Raw genomic sequence first — 20,900 nt, forward strand, 5'->3', positions numbered from 1 at the left:
TCTGTTTCCATGACAGCAGCATCTTTCTGAATGGTTTTCTTCTGTGTCATGTGTTGTCCTCCTCTTTTCTGCCTCCCACAAGGGCCGTCCAATCAAGGGCTTGTCTAGTAGTACAGTTTCTTGACATCCGTACAGCATGTCCAAACAACTTCAGCCTTCTTTCTGAAATCATTGTCTCTACAATCTGCTGGCAAGTCCTTTCTGGTAATATCTCACAAACCTTTTCAACCACATTTAACTGTTATTTTCAGCTTTTTCATTTTTTTATTATAATAAATGCACCCAGGCTTTACAATTGCCTATTTTATAAACTTAAAATAAAAATACATACATACATTTAGTGCTAGTGGGTTGGGAAGTATTGCTTCAATGGTGGCATGTGTGCTTCTGGGTGGGGGTAAAATGGTGATGTTAGGTCAGGGGTGGGGCAAGCTTTTTGGCCCAAGGGCCGCATCAGGGTGGGGAAATTGTATGCAGGGCCATGAATGTAGGGCTGGGGCAGGGAGTTGGGGGGTGCAGTGTGCAGGAAGGGGCTCAGGGCAAGGGGTTGGGGCGCAGGAGGGGTGTGGGGTGCAGCAGGGGGTTGGGGGCTCAAGGCAGGGGGTTAGGGATGCAGGCTCCAGCCCGGTGCCACTAACGTCGAGCAGCTCCAGGGTGGCGGCGGCACGCAGCGGGGCTAAAGCAGGCTCCCTGGCCCTGCCCCGCCCCCGGAAGTGGCCAGCATGTCCAGCAGTGGCTCCTGGGGGTGGGGTGGGGTGGGGCAGGGCAGGCATCTCCACTGCGCGCTGCCCTTGCCTGTGGGTACCACCCCCGAAGCTCCCATTGGCCATGGTTCCCCTTCCCGGCCAATGGGAGCTGCGGGGGGCAGTGCCTGCTGGCAAGGGCAGTGCACGAGCCCTCTGCCCCACCCCCCCCCATCTTCCCTCCCTCAGGGGCTGCAGGGACATGGTTCTGGCTGCTTCCAGAAGCGACATGGGGCCAGGGCAGGCAGGGCGCCTGTCTTAGCCCCGCTGCGCCACAGGACTGGCAATCCCATGGGCCGGATTGAAAGCCCCGATGGGCTGGATCCGGCCCACGGGCCATAGTTTGCCCTCACCTATGTTAGTGCTACAGGGCTTGTTGCTAATGAAAGGTGTTGAAGTTGCTACTGTTGGGAGGGGTGCTGGGTGAGGTGATGCAATGGAGATTGTCGGGTGGAAAGTACTAGATTCATTGAAGCTTATCTCCTTGCTGCCTTGAGCTCTGGAGAAAGATGTGGTCTGAAAATGGTGTGGAGCTGGTGTGATCAATGGGAGTTGGAGGGCCTGAGCAGCCATATCACAGAAAGTTCCACACCAGCCTCAAATTTCAAGAGTTGAGCATGGTTCAGATGTGAACAGTGAAGAGATGATGTAGGGACAGGACTGTAGTTACCAAAGAAGAGAATGATTTTCTCTTTCCCCAAAGCTGCCTTTTAGGGAGCACCAATTTTTTTTTTTAAATGACAGGATTTCAACTATGATGACTCAGACACTTCCTCACACCCACACTGGGGTAGTGAATTTGGTTGTATCTAGACTAGAATAAAAAAGTGTGTTAAAATGTTTTCGTTAACTAACACATTTGAAAAGTTTACCATAGACAAGATAGTGTGTGCTGAACATGAAACTGGTTGAGATAAAGTCAAGAGGGAAGCCTAGCCTTTTCAAGTTTCAGAGGGGTAGCCGTGTTAGTCTGTATCAGCAAAAACAAGGAGGAGTGCTTGTGGCACCTAAGGCCTTGGCTACACTGGCAATTCACAGCACTGCACTTGCTGCGCTCAGGGGTGTGAAACCCCCCCCCGAGCACAGTGAGTGCAGCGCTGTAAAGCGCCAGTGTAATCAGGGCCTGCAGCGCTGCACGCTCCCTCGCAGCGCTGCAAGCTACTCCTCTCGGAGAGGTGGAGTACTTGCAGCGCTGCGAGAGATCTCTCGCAGCGCTGGCGGCGCGACTACACTCGCGCTTCACAGCGCTGCCATGGCAGCGCTGTGAATCTGCGAGTGTAGCCAAGGCCTTAGAGACTAACAGATTTATTTGGGCATAAGCTTTCGTGGGCTAGAACCCACTTCATAAAATGCATGGAGTGGAAAATAGAGGAGCAGGTATAAATACATGAAAAGATGCGAGTTGCCTTAACAAGTGTGAGGTCAGTCTAAGGAGACAATTCAATTGACAGCAGGATACCCAGGGAGGAAAAATAACTTTTGAAGTGGTAATGAGAGTGGCCCATTTCAGACAGTTGGCAAGAAGGTGTAACAGTAGGGGGAAATAAGGTTTAGTTAGAACGTGTCAGATAACATTTTCTAGCAACACACCTTTAAATCCTAATCTAAACAAGGCCTTAGATGAGATCAATATAAAGAATTTGTAGAATGCAATTGCCTTTTAAAATGTATGGGCTGTGTTTTCATTTCCCCCAGATTGGACAAGGAAAACCACTCAAGTCAATTTCCCTCTGGTTTATAGTCAGTTTCCCCTTCAGTGTCGGGGCCGGGTTCAAGGCTTGAGAAAAGCGTCTAGTTGTATAAATACCAGATTTCCATAGGATTTTTAAACCTCCTGGGTCGGTTCCTTCTGCTCTCAGGTTCTGTAACAGCCGAGCTGTTACCTTACACTTGGCATTGGCTCTGCTACGCCGGACTGCCAGGTTTCTGTGCCGACTCCGAAATCAAACACCCAACCACGCGCACAGGACGCTAAGCTCCAAACCAGCCTAGTCGAGTACAAGCCCCTGCTGCGGGAACCAGTCACAGCAAGGCCCGTGCCCGCGCTCTTTGGTGCCTGCCAGGGAAACTGTCCGGCCGTTGTACACATTATTTGTAGCGCGGCGGGGACTGTCGGGGGTCGGATAAACACGCTGCAGGCCCCGCGCCCCCAGGAGCGGACACGGAGGGATCCGCAGCGCGGCGGGTGCCGAGCAGCCTCAGCTCCAAGGCCCCACGCGGGCCCCGGGCCCCTCCCGCCGGGCAGCGAGCGAGCGAGCGAATCAGGACAGTCACTAGCGGAGGGGGCCGGCCAGCCAGGGCCGCCCATAGCGCCGCCCGGGACTGGGGGCGGGGCCGGCTGAGCCTGCCGGGCTCCCGTCCGCCCCGCCTACCCTCGTTGCCGGGCGCTGGCGGCGGAACCAGGCAGCGGCGGCGGCCAGGATGGCAGCGCCCATCATCCCCGAGAGCGGCAGGTACGGACCGCCCGGCAGAGCGGCGCCTGCGGAGCCCCGGCCCGGCGGGGAGGGTGGAGCCGGGAGCACCCGCGTCACCGGCTCGCCCCAGCCTGACACCCGGGCTGGGGACCCCCTCCCCCCACCTCCGCAGTGTGCCGGGGGCACCGGGGCTGGGACCCCCCAAACGCTGGGACATCTGGGCTGGGACCCCAACTCCCCAGTGTGCCAGGGGTACAGGGCCTGTGTCCCCAGTGGGTCAGTGCTGTGCCTCTTGAGGTTTCCAGCATGTGGGTTTCTCCACTAATGGGGCAGTGAGACCATGTCAGTATCATACAGTGGGCTGGGCTGAAGCACCCAGGGCGTCAGCTCTGCCTCGGTTTAATTGAAGGGTGGAATTATTCCTATTTTGATCCTTACCGTACTCGGACACTGGTTCTGTTTCTCTCACAGTGAATTTTTATAATTTTTATAAATTGTGTTTAAAGTATCAAATCCATTTGGATTAGATGCCAGTAGCACTAGTGTGCTTGGTGTGTGAAACATTAGAAAACAAAAATATTTGTACTACATTGTTTAAAGCCAATATGTTTACATTAGGAAACTTACCTGATCTCTTTCATTTTATTTAGCATAAAAAAAGCAGTGTTGCTCATTAACATGATAGACCCAGGCAAATTTCCTCGATTACTCTCCCGCATCCTTCAAAAGCTTCATCTAAAGGTTTGTATAGTCTAACAATAATCCCTTAGCCCTCACTTTTTAATAAATTTTAAAACTCTATAATGCATATGTCAGTTACTGTGTATTTTATACTTTTTTGAATGAGGTCATAAGATACTGTTTTCTTAAATCTTTACGTTTTGTCTTGCATGTTTAACATACACATTATTTCAAATTACAGAAAAAGTACACCCTTTTTTCTCCACAGAATTACATCTTTATTCTGAGTGGCAAATAGTATCGTACTTCTGGTGGAGGAAAATAAAAGCACTTTTTCTGTGGGGGGAAATAAGTGTATTTTTTCTGTGATTTGACATTACTTGCTCAATATGCAAGATGAAACGTAAAGATCTAATAAAATAGAACCTTTGTTTGGTAGACGCATAAAGGAAAGACTGGGCACAAAGAGCCCTCAAGATCCAGTGTTTATATAAAGATGCAGTTGCTACAAATTTTAATTTACAAATCATAAGTTATACTTAAAATCCTAAATCATGTCAATGTTTACAGACCCTGTACAATGCCACGGATGAAACCCCAGAAATCTGCCAACTCATGAACAAAAATCATTATGGAATGTGATATTGATCAGCTCTATAATACAATAATCTGCAGAAGCTCTTCTGCTTTTTATTTGTAAAGGATGTCATGATTGTTATGTACTATTCTGTATGATGGAGTTTGTCACGTTTTTGTTTGACAAGTGTGTCAACATGTATGTCCTCTGGTGTGTAAGAATTATGAAGCAAAACTGAGCAATTGTGACCCTTAACCTTTGAAAAAAAGTTATGAAATATTGTCAAGCAAGAGATATCAACAAAGCATATTTTCAAAGGAAACACCGGTTTCAAATAATATTTAAAAACAGTGCTTCTAACCAGTACTAACACTCAGGATTATTAAAACTGAAGGTATTTTAAAAATCTGCATTCATGATCTCCTCTATTCATGTTAATTTTGCATAGGAGGGTGAAAATGCCATGTAATGAAACTTTTTCCTTGGAATTCTTCTATTGGGAGGCACAAGTTTCCTTTTTATTGTACATACTCCACCCTTGCCCCTCCAGGGTAAATCCCTGGGGATTACAAAATGTGAATCTGGAGGGATCTTCCAAAATCAAAAGGAATCCCTCCCTCCCACCCAGCCCTCTGCCTTCCCGGTGAACCACAAGGTATTGTAGATTCTGCAGTAGGTTTCACAGGATTGCCTAATGGATTTGAGTGAATATGGGTTCTGCTGCCTCTTGACCCTGCCTTGTTTATTTGTGGATCTGGACCACTGTTGAGCTTCTACAGGGGGGCTTCCATTGGTTTGGGAGGAAGGATGGAGCTGGCTTTCCCCTCTTATGCCCTTGCGATGTTAGAGGTGAGAATAAAGCCCATAATTAATTATTCACCATTTATGCTGGCTGCCTGTATTTCATTTCTCGCGGTTTGGGCAATGAAAATAGAGTGAATAGTCAGTAGTAGTCACTTTTGTTTATATCTGGTGTTAAATTGACTTTCTGGCACTAATGAATCAGAAAAGTGCTCAAGTGGAAAGCTAGAGGAAAATGTTTAAATCCAAACAAACGCTGTTTTTGCTGGAAGTTTTCTTTTGACTTTATGAAATATTTCTTTTGATCCTAAGTTAGGTTTTGTACAATATTTAGTCAAAAAATGTGCCTCTGTGTACATGCTAGGAATGGATGAATCTAGATGGGTCAGATTGAATAGAATCAAGCCTATGCACAATCTGCATTTGTGGCCTATATAAAATGGAAAAGGAAGACTAGTAGCTAGATTAATTAGATTAGAGGCACGTCTTTTATTAATTTTTGTTGTATGAGAACAGAAAAGCACAATATATAATAGTGAGAACAATAGTAACGGAAACTTGGTCTTGCCCTCCAGGTGCATGGGTACATATTTGCCCATTTGTTTCCAACTTCCCCATGTCATTGTACCAATTTTTGATGGATGAAATTTTTTTTTTTTTTTTTTTTTTTTTTGAAGAATTTAGAATTTATAGAAGGTGCCAAACTGATAGCATTGGAAATTGAAGTCTAGACATAGGACAGCACAGCGTGGCTGAAAATAATAATAATACAAATTTACCTTTATTGTTCAAACTATGCTCTACTGGGACCACCTCTAGGAATGTGAGGGTTGTTTCATCTCTTTGATTCAATTATTGATTTTGCTGCTGAAATTACTAACAAGAGTCTGGTAATAGTAACTGTGATTTATTTATGAATGAAGATATTCGCCCACTAGCAGGGGGAAAGAGCCATTAACTTAATGTCACCTAAACTATTAAATTACCATTATAAAGCATAAAATTTTTGGTGACTATTGGCCTGCACTGGATTTGAATGAATGACTTGGGTTGAAGACTCTGTATTACATTACCAGTTTCATGAGCCATGAGTTGTCTAACTGTAGAGAGCACTGAATTGGTGGAAATTTTAAATAAACTTCCTTGTGTTAGCGAAGATACTTAAAGCTTCATATTTCCTTCTAAAAGCTAAAGATTAAACTGAGACAAGCTTTCAAGGTTACACAGAGCTCTTCTTCAGGACTGAAGAAGAGTTCCGTGTAAACTCGAAAGCTTGTCTATCTCACCGACAGAAGTTGGTCCAATGAAAGGTATTACCTCACCCACCTTGTCTCTTTAATACTCTGGGACCAGTGTGGCTACAACAACACTTCATACAAAGATTAAACTAACATTTTCATTTTTGCATTCTTGTTAGAGATTCAAATATTTTTGACCATCTAGGTCTCCTTGTAATTACATCATCTTTGCTCTGACAACTCAATTGCTTTTTTTGAGTAGCTGTGCAGTTACTGGATTGCTAATTGGCCTCATTATGTTGTTTGATGTCTAAAACATAGAACATTCTGTTTTAACAGATGACAATATTTGCATTATGTTTAAACGTTCAGTACATTAGTTCAGTAAGATTTTCCATTCAATGATCTTTAATACGTCATGTTGTAGATTTTTGATTTTTTGTATGTGGTTTTCTAAATTTCCCCAAATAGACCTTTATTATTGAGTCTTTTAGAAGAAAATAGACTGTGTTTAGACCAGAGGAATGTCAATAGCAAACCAAGAGAAGCATATATATCTGGGGCACTGCATCTTTGCCTTCTCTTTAGTGCTTTTATTTCTAGTCCAGCCAGTGCGCATTACACTGTTTTCACTGGTTTGTATTGTCAAGTATAAATATGTAACTTTTCTACATAATGCATATTATCAAATGTGGTCAAAAGATGAGTTTTTTGCATAGTAATTTCAAACATGTTTTTTATATACAGAGAGAAAGAAGTGTGCACTTGTTTGCATATTTCATAAAGGCCTGATCAAAAGCCCATTAAAAGCAATGGAGAGGTTCACTGAAGTGAGTGGGTTTTTGGTCAGGCCCTTGGTATACTGATATATTTTTTCCTCTGACAAGGTTTCTTTTTCCTCTCCCATTTACAAACAAACACACACACACACACAAGAAAACCCTGACTCTTTAATGTTTTAACTAAACTTGCCTTTTGGAGAATGAGTTCTGGATGGCAGATGGAATACCAGGAATAAACCCTTTTTTGTACTTCAGGCTGAGAGCAGTTTCAGTGAAGAGGAGGAAGAAAAACTGCAAGCTGCGTTTTCAGTGGAGAAGCAAGATCTTCATTTAGTCCTTGAAACTATATCATTTATTTTGGAACAGGTACCGTTTTTATCAGTATAGATTGTTAAATATTTGAAACATAATGCTTGTTTGGTAGAAAAATTACTATACAGAGCAAGTTAAAATAGACACTTCCCGAAAACAAATATCACAGTCTTGCTATTTATTTAAGGTTTGATTCTGCCTCCTTTACTAATGTTGCATAGTATCTTACTTGGCAAGTAGTCTCATTGAAGTCAGGGTTGTACTTGAGGAGCAAGGTTTTACTTAATGTGAGTAAAGGGGAGTAGAAGCTTGCCCTCAGTCTGTATCCTGTGCTTATCAACACATCTCTGAGCACCAGCTTGTGATCCTCTCACTCACACTGAGCAGAATTAAGCTTCACATATACAACCCTGTTTCTGTTGAAGTGAATGGGAGAACTCATGGAGTAAGGTGCTATGCAAGAGTATCAGAATCTGGCCCTAAGTACCAGAGCCAGTCTTAGGGGCCCTGGACACCAACTTCCTGGGGCATGACACATCACTTCGAGCTTTTTTTGTGTGTGTGTGTGTGTGTGTGTGTGTGTGTGTGTGTGGAAACTCAGCTGCTTGTGGGGGCGCCAACAACATTTGCTGTTGTGGGTGGCAAAAAAATCTAAGCCACTAAATACATAAATACATTGACATACTTTAAAATGGTGCATAAAATATTTAAACAACAACAATAAAACCCACTTGCAAAACTGTGAGAAACATTTCCTCCCTGTTGATGTTTTAGATAAATATTTCATAATATTGTACAAAGTTACTCTGAAATAGCTTTATTACTTAAGATATCAACCATGTAAGCCTCTACTTAAAAAGTGGAAGTTAATTCCAAGTGAGGAAAATAGAAAGGAGCATAAACTCTGGCAAATGAAGTGTAAAAATATAATTAGGAAGGCCAAAAAAGAATTTGAAGACCAGCTAGCCAAAGACTCAAAAAGCAATAGCAATTTTTTTTTAAAAGTACATCAGAAGCAGGAAGCCTGCTAAACAACCAGTGGGGCCACTGGACGATCGAGATGCTAAAGAAGCCCTCAAGGATGATACTGCCATTCTGGAGAAACTAAATGAATTCTCTGCATTGGTCTTCACGGCTGAGGATGTGAGGGAGATTCCCAAACCTGAGCCATTCTTTTTAGGTGACAAATCTGAGGAGCTGTCCCAGATTGAGGTGTCATTAGAGGAGGTTTTGGAACAAATTGATAAACTAAACAGAAATAAGTCACCAGGACCAGATGGTATTCACCCAAGAGTTCTGAAGGAATTCAAATGTGAAAATGAACAACTACTAACTGTGGTATGTAACCTATCATTTAAATTAACTTCTGTACCAAATGACTGGAGGATAGCTAATGTGACGCCAATTTTTAAAAAGGGCTCCAGAGGTGATACCGGCAGTTACAGGCCGGTAAGCCCGACTTCAGTACTGGGCAAACTGATTGAAACTATAGCAAAGAACAAAATTGTCAGACACATAGATGAACATAATTTGTTAGGGAAGAGTAAACATGTTTTTTGTAAAGGGAAATCATGCCTCACCAATCTACTAGAATTCTTTGAGGGGGTCAACGAGCATGTGGACAAGGGGGATCCACTGGATATAGTGTACTTAGATTTTCAGAAAGCCTTTGACGGGGTCCTTCATCAAAGGCTCTTAAGCAAAGTAAGCCATCATGGGATAAGAGGGAAGGTCCTCTCGTGGATTGGTAACTAGTTAAAAGATAGGAAACAAAGGGTAGGAATAAATGGTCCGTTTTCAGAATGGAGAGAGGTAAATAGTGGTGTCCCCTGGGGTCTGTACTGGGCCAAGTCCTATTTAACATATTCATAAATGATCTGGAAAAGGGGTAAACAGTGAGGTGGCAAAATTTGAAGATGATACAGGCAGACTGCAAAGAGCTATAAAAGGATCTCACAAAATTGGGTGACTGGGCAACAAAATGGCAGATGAAATTCAATGTTGATAAATACAAAGTAATGCACATTGGAAAACATAATCCAAACTGTACATATAAAATGATGGGGTCTAAATTAGCTGTTACCACTCAAGAAAGAGATCTTGGAGTCATTGTGGATAGTTCTCTGAAAACATCCACTCAATGTGCAGTGGCAGTCAAAAAAGCGAACAGAATGTTGGGAATCATTAGGAAAGGGATAGAGAATCAGTCAGAAAATATCATATTGCCTCTATATAAATCCATGGGTATGCTCACATCTTGAATACTGCATGCAGATGAGATCACCCCATCTCAAAAAAGATATATTGGAATTGGAAAAGGTTCAGAAAAGGCAACAAAAATCATTAGAGGTATGGAATGGCTTTCATATGAGGAGAGATTAAGAAGACTGGGGCTTTGGAAAAGAGACGACTAAGGGGGGATATGATAGAGGTCTATAAAATCATGACTGGTGTGGAGAAAGTAAATAAGGAAGTGTTATTTACTCCTTCTCATAACACAAGAACTAGGGGTTACCAAATGAAATTAATAGGCAGCAGGTTTAAAACAAACAAAAGAAAGTATTTTTTCACACAGTGCACAGTCAAACTGTGGAACTCCTTGCCGGATGATGTTATGAAGGCCAAGACTATAACAGGGTTCAAAAAAGAACTAGATAAGTTCATAGAGAATAGGTCCATCAATGGCTATTAGCCAGGATGGGCAGGAATGGTGTCCCTAGCCTCTGTTTGCCAGAAGCTGGAAATGGGTGACAGGGAATAGATCACTTGATGATTACCTGTTCTGTTCATTCCATTACTGGGCCCAGTCCTATTTAACATATTCATAAATGATCTGGAAAAGGGGTAAACAGTGAGGTGGCAAAATTTGAAGATGATACCTTTGGGGCACCTGGTATTGGCCACTGTCAGAAGACAGGATACTGGGCTAGATGGACCTTTGGTCTGACCAGTATGGCCGTGCTTGTGTTCTAATGTGCTTATGTAAGCAGTCTTTATTCACACAAGTAATCCCATTTAAGTGGGACTACTTTTATGAGTAAGAATTTGCAGACTTGGGCCTGCAGTTTGGTTCAATGTTGTTTTGCATACATTTTGGCTAAATTACATCTCTAATCTAAGTGTTTAATATCGTTCTTAAAGAAAGCGTGAATATTTTTGTCAGTAAATAAAGTTAGTCAAAATGCTTCTGTGCTGGATTGTGCTTTACTCATATAAAAAATAATAAAATCTTAGGAAAAGGTCAGTTTGGGAAAGAAAGACAGAAAATGTTAAAAATAGGTTTTGGCTTCACTTTCTTTTTTGTTTCCATGAAGAAGTGCCAAGGTGGTATACTAGGCCATAAAGAACAGAACACTTATTTTTAATGGATGGAAAGATATGTTGGCCATTGTAACTTTTGCATTGCTTAATAATAATATCTACCTGTGGAAAATAATAGTTTTGAAAAAATGTAATTGTGATGTTCTGCTCAAGACAACCAGAACTGAGCTCTACTGTGTCATCCCTATGCCCCAGAAAGAGTGAGAGCTTTGCTACTGCCAAGCTGTCTGTCAGCTCCCTGGCATACCAGCCTGTCTGCCTAGCCAGCAAACTCTTCAAGACTCTGCCAGTCCAAACCTTGCCTTGCAGGTAACAATCAGTGAACCTGAATTCCCCCAGAGATATCTCCTTGCAGTGTCCATTCCCTCTCACTGGACACTCATAGTAATTAAGTTACTATGTTTCTGCCGCCAAAGAAACAGAACGCATCACCTGGTTAGGTTAGCTGAAGACTCACACTTCACTTTAATACACAGCAATGAGATGGTTTTGTAGTAAAACAAGAATAAGTTTATTAACAAAGAACAGAATTTTAAGTGATGCTAAGCAAGAGAAAAAGAGACAGGTTTGGTTACAAGCAAAACAAAATAAAACATGTTTTCTAGTGACTAAAACTTAATTTTAGCAAGTTGCAATCTTTGCCTAAGCAGTTTACTTACTTCCATCAAGTTACCAACATCCTTAGCCTCTGAAGTAGGCGATCCAATTTTCACAGGCTCAGAGGTTGCTGTACCTTATGTCCCCAAAGCGATAGATAACTCCAATGGCTTTTTGCTCTCCTTATATTTTCCAATGTCCATTTTCTCTGCCTCAAGAGCCAGGAAGGCTTCCTGGGGTGCAGATTCTGTCCCCCAGATGTGATTACTATATTGTCTTCTCCCCTGCTTGTTAGCTTGATGGCTTTGTTCACTTTAATGTAAATATACTTCAGTTGTCCTCTGCCTGGAATCAAGCCAGTCAGACAGGTAAATACACATTCCTTTGTCTAGGACAAGCTGGATTTATGCACTGCCTCCCAAATACAGCTCACACACAACATGTATGTATACCACACAATGATGTTTGGTACCTGTGGGTCAGCTGTTTACATAAGATATCGTATGTGACACATTTTAGATAATATTATGACAACAGTGTGTTGGATGTAATGAGTGGGTCAGGCCTGATGTGAGATACAGTATGGTGGGTCCTTTGTCAACTGGCATTACGTGGCTCCCAGGGTCATAGTAATCATGTAACATGTTTTTGTTTTGCATTAATAGAGTACTTTATTTTCGACTGAAAAAACGAACCATTTAGACCTCTATAGAGAAGAGCATCCCTATTTAGAAAAGTGCTTTTCTTAATCAAGTACTAAAGTTGCATGTACCAAAGTAGATTTAACTTGTTTTTTCTGCTATACAGGCAGTGTATCATAACCTGAAACCAGCTATTCTGCAACAGCAGCTGGAGAGCATTCACCTTGATCAAGACAAAGCAGAAGCATTTGTCAGTGCATGGACTGCTGCAGGTCAAGATACAATTGAAAAGTTCAGGCAGAGGATTTTGGCCCCTCAAAAGGTAGCAATTATTCTAGTTTAAGTGGAACTAGTAGTTTAAAACAATAATTATTAGGACACAAATATTACAATATTTCTTTTTTGTTCTGTAAGGACAAATTCTATTGACCAGCCAAGAAATTAAAAAAATCAGTAAGGAAATTTTATATATAATGTATGTCATAGGTTTGACTCTTTAAAATCCTGTACTCTACTTAAATTACACAAAGTATGTTGTAAACTGGTGTAAATCAGAAATCAGAATAACTCCATTGAAGATAATTCAGCTCACCAACCAAGAATCTGGTTGAGTACATGCTGTAACAATGTATATGAAGCGATGAATGAATGACATGAAAGTAGATAAAATGCACAGTATATGGGTCCTTAAATATTGTGTAATTTAAGTAGGGTATAGAGGACATTAGCGTTAAACATGTTTGCTTCTTTCCTCCTATTAAAAAAGTGAGCTTTTTAAGTGCTCTGTGTGTTACCTATTGTTCCACTATCTTTATGTTAGGGCCTGAACCTACAAATGCTTTTGATCAAGTGTAATTCATGCTTCTGTTGACTTTAAAAGAACTTCTTACAATTGTAAGCATTTTGCTCAGTAATAAGTATATGTGGGACTGGCCCTTATATTACAAGATGCCATGATTAGTATTGTAAAATGGTTGGACAGCATTGGAGAAAACTAGTCTTCTGTGCTTTGTCTGTCTTAGGATAACAGTTGATCATTTGATAATTTTATTGTGTTTTTATTGGTATAGAAGTAAAAAATATATAGTACACAAAACTAATACATAAAGAATACTTAATACACTGACAGGAAATGAATGTATTTGTTTATGGTCACAAATTTTAAACTTCCTGTCACAGTTAAATCCAAATTTTGGGACAAGAGGATTGGGGCATGGAAGAGAGCGGAGAAACTTAGAACTGTAGTAAGGGCCTAATCTTCTAAAAGGCAGAAACTCAGGCTTGTGCACGGTTGTGTAAGAACATAAGAATGGCCATACTGGGTCAGACCAAAGGTCCATCCAGCCCAGTATCCGGTCTGCCGACAGTGGCCAATGCCAGGTGCCCCAGAGGGAGTGAACCTAACAGGTAATGATCAAGTGATCTCTCTCCTGCCATCCATCTCCACCCTCTGACAGAGGCTAGGGACACCATTCCTTACCCATCCTGGCTAATAGCCATTAATAGACTTAACCTCCATGAATTTATCTAGTTCTCTTTTAAACCCTGTTATAGTCCTAGCTTTCACAACCTCCTCAGGCAAGGAGTTCCATAGGTTGACTGGGTGCTGTGTGAAGATCTACTTCCTTTTATTTGTTTTAAACCTGCTGCCCATTAATTTCATTTGGTGGCCCCTAGTTCTTATATTATGGGAACAAGTAAATGACTTTTCCATATTTATTTTCTCCACATCACTCATGATTTTATATACCTCTATCATATCCCCCCTTAGTCTCCTCTTTTCCAAGTTGAAAAGTCTTAGCCTCTTTAATCTCTCCTCATATGGGACCTGTTCCAAACCCCTAATCATTTTAGTTGTCCTTCTCTGAACCTTTTCTAGTGCCAGTATATCTTTTTTGAGGCGATCACATCTGAACACAGTATTCAAGATGTGGGCATACCATGGATTTATATAAGGGTAATAAGATAGTCTCCATCTTATTCGCTATCCCTTTTTTAATGATTCCTAACATCCTGTTTGCTTTTTTGACTGCCGCTGCACACTGCGTGGACGTCTTCAGAGAATTATCCACGATGACTCCAAGATCTCTTTCCTGATTAGTTGTAGCTAAATTAGCCCCCATCATATTGTATGTATAGTTGGGGTTATTTTTTCCAATGTGCATTACTTTACATTTATCCACATTAAATTTCATTTGCCATTTTGTTGCCCAATCACTTAGTTTTGTGAGATCTTTTTGAAGTCCTTCACAGTCTGCTTTGGTTTTAACTATCTTGAGCAGTTTTGTATTGTCTGCAAACTTTGCCACCTCACCCCTTTCTCCAGATCATTTATGAATAAGTTGACTAGGATCGGTCCTAGGACTGACTCTGGGGGAACACCACTAGTTATCCCTCTCCATTCTGAAAATTTACCATTTATTCCTACCCTTTGTTCCCTGTCTTTGAACCAGTTCTCAATCCATGAAAGGATCTTCCCTCTTATTCTATGACAAGTTAATTTACGTAAGAGCCTTTGGTGAGGGACCTTGTCAAAGGCTTTCTGGAAATCTAAGTACACTATGTCCACTGGATCCCCCTTGTCCACATGTTAGTTGACCCCTTCAAAGAACTCTAATAGATTAGTAAGACATGATTTCCCTTTACAGAGACCATGTTGACTTTTGCCCAACAATTTATGTTCTTCTATGTGTCTGACAATTTTATTCTTTACTATTGTTTCAACTAATTTGCCCAGTACTGACGTTAGACTTACTGGTCTGTAATTGCCAGGATCACCTCTGGAGCCCTTTTTAAATATTGGCTGTACATTAACTATCTTCTAGTCATTGGGTACAGAAGCTGATTTAAAGGACAGGTTACAAACCATAGTTAATAGTTCCGCAATTTCACATTTGAGTACTTTCAGAACTCTTGGGTAAATGCCATCTGGTCCCGGTGACTTGTTATTGTTAAGTTTATCAATTAATTTCAAAACCTCCTCTAATAACACTTCAATCTGTGACAATTCCTCAGATTTGTCACCTACAAAGGACAGCTCAGGTTTGGGAATCTCCGTAACATCCTCAGCTGTGAAGACTGAAGCAAAGACATGAAGCAAAGACTTCATTAAGGCATGCAGTTACTGTGACTGTATGTGCAAATCAAGTATTTGTGCACTCAGATATCCAGTGAAGCAAATAATTGATAGTTTGGGAACACAAATACTAGATTTGCACATGGAGCTTCCCCTCTTTTGAAAAAGATATATTTACAAACACCTAGATGTTCAGGTTTCGTACACTGAAATGCCAGAAGTTAGTTAAGTCACTCTGACTTTTAACAGCAAATGAGTCACTTGTGTATCATGAGTGAGTTACCAAAATACCCTTCCTAGAATACACAAACTGCCTGTAAAAATGAAATGTGATCCTGACAAAGAGAATAAAGCCAGAATGAAAAGCCTTTGTTGATCTTAAAATATGCTATGGAACAGCATGACTGCGAGTTCTCTTCATCCATAGCATGCAACTACATACTGGGAGCTGGCTTGCTGTTGACTTCCGTTGGGCATATTCGAATTTACCAGACATGACCTTTTGGCCCTCCACTGTTTGGGGTTGTGTCCATCCCGAATCTTGCTCTGTGAGTGCTAAGCATGGCCTTGTTTGTGGGTGATATGCCTTTGCTTCCCTCCTTTGTGTTTGCCTTTGGAAACTTGCATCTGATATTTCATCTTGAGTCCCTTTCTGGAGATTCTTCATGTCTTTGTCTTCTTCTCATGTAGTGGAACCACATTGTGTCCAGTGTATTACACTCAAGCCTCCTAATGTAAGCAAACTCTGAATATGGTTCATAATTAATAATCTTCCAGTAAAACAACTGTCTTCTAGTGCAGTAATGGAATGTTGCACTCACCTTAGTTGTTTATCCGAACAAGTATAGGTTTAACCTGTGTGCCTAGACACATGTTTAAGTTACCATTTTTCTGTGGAGCAACTTCTGGGTTGTCAGGATGTTGTATGATACTTTACTCAAACTTGAGAGAGAGCTGAGTGTAGGAATGTAAGGAACCAGGTGTCACTCTCTAAGTTGAATATTGGGATAGTGTTATGAATTTATTTTGGCTGCTTGCTTCAGAAATCTTTAAGGACTCAGTCATGCAGATCTTACTCAGGAAAAATCTCCCCTTGAAGTTAATGGGAGGTTTCCCTTACTAAGAACTTAGAAATGCAGAAGTAGCCACTGTCTTCTCAGCTGCCTAATCAGCTCCAAATAGAAAGAATTTTAAAATCAAAATAGGATAAGCCTGCAAGACCTTGTTTATGGTTTTGCTATATTATTGGTGTCATATGAGTTCAGCATAGCTTTGTAAATTCTTTCATCTAACCTTTCAATGTTTATTTATGTATTATTAATGTAATTGCATAGTACTGGATTTTCTTAACCATTGTACACTCAGTCATAAAGTCCAAAAATATTTAACCATCGTCAAAGTCGAAAGATTATTTGGTGTCATCGCTTAGTTTTTATTTTCACAAAATGGTTTTTTTTGTGTACCGTTGGCAATATTGGAAAAATATACATTGTTTTCTTATTCGGAATATGTTGTTTTAGTTCTAGCAGTAAACTCACTGTAATATTTTCATCAGCCCCTAATGACAGAATACAAATATATTGGAGTCCTGAACATCCCTTGAAACAATTAGAGATGTTTTCACTGAGACTGGAATAGCATCTGCATAGAAAGTAGACATGTATAATCCAGCTATAAATACTCTTTGACAACAGTATCCTCATATATGTATATAAAACGTGGAAGATCTTTGAGGTAACATTTTTCAAAATAGTTGGTACTGTTTAAATACACTCCTATAGTTGTACTTGTGTGTGTGTATGTGTGTGTATATATTTGCATATGTATACTGTATTTATGTGGCCAAGTATTCAACATGGGGTATCTGTTTACGTGCATGCTCCTTTGCATGTGCAGTTTTCACATGTTATTACTTATGTGTGCAAATGGTAGAATATATTTATGGGATTTTTAAAGGAGTATAACGTGCCCAAATCCATAGACATTTAATGGAAGTTCAGCAACTAACTTCCTTAGGCTCCTCTAAAAAGCTTAGCCCATATGTACAAAATATTTGTGCTGCCTATGCCTGCAGATGAAGTTGGTCATTTGTACATTAATCATCCTTGTGTGCAAAAAACAAAACAAAAACAAAGCCTCTTTGAAAACTTGTCCTATAACATTCATCAACTTCTGTTTCCCATATGAAGCTCCATTATTGTTAAGATGTATCCTTTTATGTCACTTTCCAGTATATTAGTGTTTTAATCCAATCAGATGCTGTCCTTTTAATGAGAGACACAGAGACAATATTAGAGTGATCCTAGCAAAGGTAAAGTACCAAATTTCAGTAACTTTACCAATGCATTATGAGTTTCTTTAATAGTCAGACTGATGCGATAACTGCACTGCCCTGCAGTTTGGACTATGGGGGGTGTGAATAGCAATGTGCACCAAAATGCTGCAATGTAATGCCCCTGGGTGGATGCTGTGGGTGCAAACTAAAAGTTACCTAGTTTGCATTAATATAGTCCTCTTCAAACACTACTATGTTAAGGCGAACTAGGAATGTTTTAGTTAGTGCCTGCAGTTTCCACATGGGGGAGTTATAACACAGTACTGGTGCATGCTGCTATTCACACCTGCGTAGGCTGAACTGTGTCTCAATGTAGACAAGCCCAAAGAGGTGCATTCAGCAATTTATCACACACAAGCTTACACCACAAATTTCAAACTTGGGTGCTTAAATCCTGAATAAGGAATCAGATGTTAAGAGATGCTGAGTACGAGCAATTCCCATTGATTTCCACTCAATAGGGTGCGTAGCTCCTCTGAAAATCTGGCCACTTTTAGAGCAGTAATTCCCAAACTTTATTGGTTCAGATATTGATGTTTGATGTACCACATGCAAATTTATCCTTTTTGTACACATTTATTTTAGACCTTAATAAGCTGTACTTGCGTATTTACAGACTTATTGTAAAATAAGTTTTGAATTTGGCTGGGTGAGTCTAGGTGGGAGGGCTAAAGGACATGAGGTATAGAGATTTGATGGGAATTTTTCAGCAAAACATTTGTTTCTGGAAAATGGTGATTTGTCAAAACTGATCTTTTGAGATGGGGGGAACATCAGGAAAAGTTTCTTAGGTTCAGGATGGAATTTTTGATTAAAACCAGAGAGAGACCCTCCCCAGAATAGCCTCATGGCCAGGACACTCAGATGGGCTGTGAGAGATCCGGATTCAGTTCATTAATCTGCCAGATTTAGACCAGGGACTTGAACCTGCATCTCCCACATCCCAGATGTTTGCCGTGACCACCAGCCTACAGGTTGTCTTAGGGCGGATAAACGCGCTCTCTCTCTCTTTTTTTTTTTTCCCTTCTTCTTCCTTTTCTCTCCTCCACAAAAAACTTCAAAACATCTCAGTTTTGTCCCGATGCAGAACAGGAACACTTGAAATCACAAAAAGTTTTACAAGATGGGAAAACTGTGTCTTGCCCAGCTCTGAGGCTAGACTGCAGGTAGGGGTTCTGGCTAGAATGCAGGGAGGGGACTTGATCTCTCTAGAGTTTTTTGCACAAGTGTTCCCCTGGTCCCTGAACTTACAACCCCTTCCTCTTGGCTAAAGGATTCCACAGCCCTCCAGCAGCATCTGTGTTGCTGCCACATTCCACAGAGCCTTCCTTGGTCCGTGGACACTCCTTCCCCTTGGTTTCAGGGGCTCCCAGCCCTTCTCCTTGGGGCTGTACTGTGATTCCGGTAGGCTTCCTCAGCTTTCCAGTCTCCATTCAGGTTCCGATCCTCGGGAACCTCTCTCCTGACTTGATGCTCCCCCTGTAATTCTCCTGTCCAGGCTGTCTGCTCTCTTTCTCCTTCTGGTTGTCACCTAACAGCTGGGTTTTACCATGTAAAGGAAGTGTTGGCAACTATCCATCTCGAAAGACGATAGTGTAAGCGCCAAAATGGTTCAGTTATGTCATCACGAGTGTCTAAAAAGTCCGTTTCTCGAATAACAGTCCTTGCCCCAGAAAGTGTGGATGTAAGGCTCAGCTCTAGAAGAGGAAGCCAATGCACTAGTAGTGCTTGATGCCCGCTGTACTTTCCTCGTTGTTCTCTTCTCTTTCCTCTCTTCCACCTCTCTACCTGAATAACACCTGTCCCCATCAAATGTTCATCTTTTGATAGGGAGTGGGTGTAACAGGGCGTAACTCACCACCGCGGCGCCTCCTGCTGGCAGTCCTGGGAATTAGATCTCGTTTCACCGGAGCGCCCTTGTCTAGTGGTGTCTCGCATCGTCCTCTTCTGGACACAGCCCTCCGGCTGTGCCCCATTTGGTTCTTTCCCCCCTTCCAGGTGACCGACAGTCCTTAGTCCAACCACTTGCCTCAGTGGCAAACTGCAGTCCATTCTCCAGCCGCTCCCCTCAGTAGCAAGGGGGGGACCCTGGCCCGCCCGCTACTTTGGGTCCCGACCCAGGGACCCTATAGCTGGCAGCCACATACTGCCCCTCCTCCAACTCTGCCGTCTCCTTCCCTGGGCCACTTCCCCGCAGCCCTAGCATCTTCTCCGCCCTTGTATCAGGGCTTCAGTCTGGCAGCCGTCAGCGTGGAGCTTTCTCCTACTCTGCTGACCCTGCCCAGCACTGCTCTGTCCATGGTGCTCCAGCATTCTAAGCAGCCAGTCCTCCTCCCTCAACTTTCATGGAGTAACTGCCTCCTCCTCTGCTCAGCAGCCCCTTCTTATATGGGCCAACCTGGCACTGATTGGCTGTTCCAATAAAGCTTCTCCTGATTGGCTGGCACTATAAGCCTTTTCCTCATTGGCTGCTTCCCATGCAGCCTCCCCAGGATGGCTTTAACCCCTTACCTATTATTGAGGGGCAGCTGCCCCCATCACAGTGGGTATTTTTCTGAAGTTTCTCTTCCTCTAACTCCTCCATCAGAGTTAAAAAGTTACAGGAGAAAAGGGACTATGAAGTTTTGCACATAAAATATCAGAACTTCTTTGTGTGCGCCACCTTGCAAAATTAATAGATTTTAAAACTAGAAAGGAATATTAGGATTATTACATCTGATTTCTTATACAACACAGGACATGGATCCTCAACCAGTAATTTCTATTTAGGCAATAACATATCCTTTAAAATGATGTCCAAACTTTATTTAAACTTAAAGTGACCAAGAATCCCTAGATTAAGTCATTCCAATTCTTCATTACCCTCAATGTTAAAAATTTGTGTCATATTTCTAGTCTAAATTTGTCTAGCTTCAGCTTCCAACCATCGGATCTCGTTATGCCTTTTCTCATTACATTAAAGAGCCATCTAACTATCAGAAATCTTTTCCCCTCGGGCAACCTTAATTCTGGAATTTCTAACTTCCGAGTGTTTGCATATATATATATATATATAATGTGTGTGTATATGTGTATGTATATATATTAGGGCTGTCGATTAATTGCAGTTAACTCACGTGATTAATTAAAAAAAAATGAATTGCGATTAATTGCAGTTTTAATCGCACTGTTAAACAATAGAATACCAATTTAAATTTATTAAATATTTTGGATGCTTTTGTACATTTTCATATATATTGTATTCTGTATTGTTACTGAAATCAAAGTGTATATTATTTTTGATTACAAATATTTACACTGTAAAAATGATAAAAGAAATAATATTTTTCAATTCACCTCATACAAGTACCGTAATGCAATCTCTTTATCGTGAAAGTGCAAC

The 20,900-nt window shown here is 41.4% G+C and overlaps 1 protein-coding gene across 1 annotated transcript in view; it reads left to right on the top strand.

Moving 5' to 3' along the window:
- Nucleotides 1-3,083: 3,083 nt before the first annotated feature.
- Nucleotides 3,084-20,900, top strand: part of COMMD10 (COMM domain containing 10) — a 180,033-nt gene continuing 162,216 nt past the window's right edge. Inside the window, exons 1-4 of the mRNA XM_024208771.3 lie at nucleotides 3,084-3,196; nucleotides 3,808-3,898; nucleotides 7,492-7,602; nucleotides 12,274-12,429. Coding sequence (XP_024064539.1) covers nucleotides 3,165-3,196; nucleotides 3,808-3,898; nucleotides 7,492-7,602; nucleotides 12,274-12,429 — 390 coding nt within the window. The 5' untranslated portion in view covers nucleotides 3,084-3,164. The remainder of the gene's footprint in view (nucleotides 3,197-3,807; nucleotides 3,899-7,491; nucleotides 7,603-12,273; nucleotides 12,430-20,900) is intronic.

The sequence above is a fragment of the Terrapene carolina genome, unplaced genomic scaffold (genome assembly GCF_002925995.2).
Source record: "Terrapene carolina triunguis isolate 2854851 unplaced genomic scaffold, T_m_triunguis-2.0 Scaffold69, whole genome shotgun sequence".
Lineage (NCBI taxonomy): Eukaryota > Metazoa > Chordata > Testudines > Emydidae > Terrapene > Terrapene triunguis.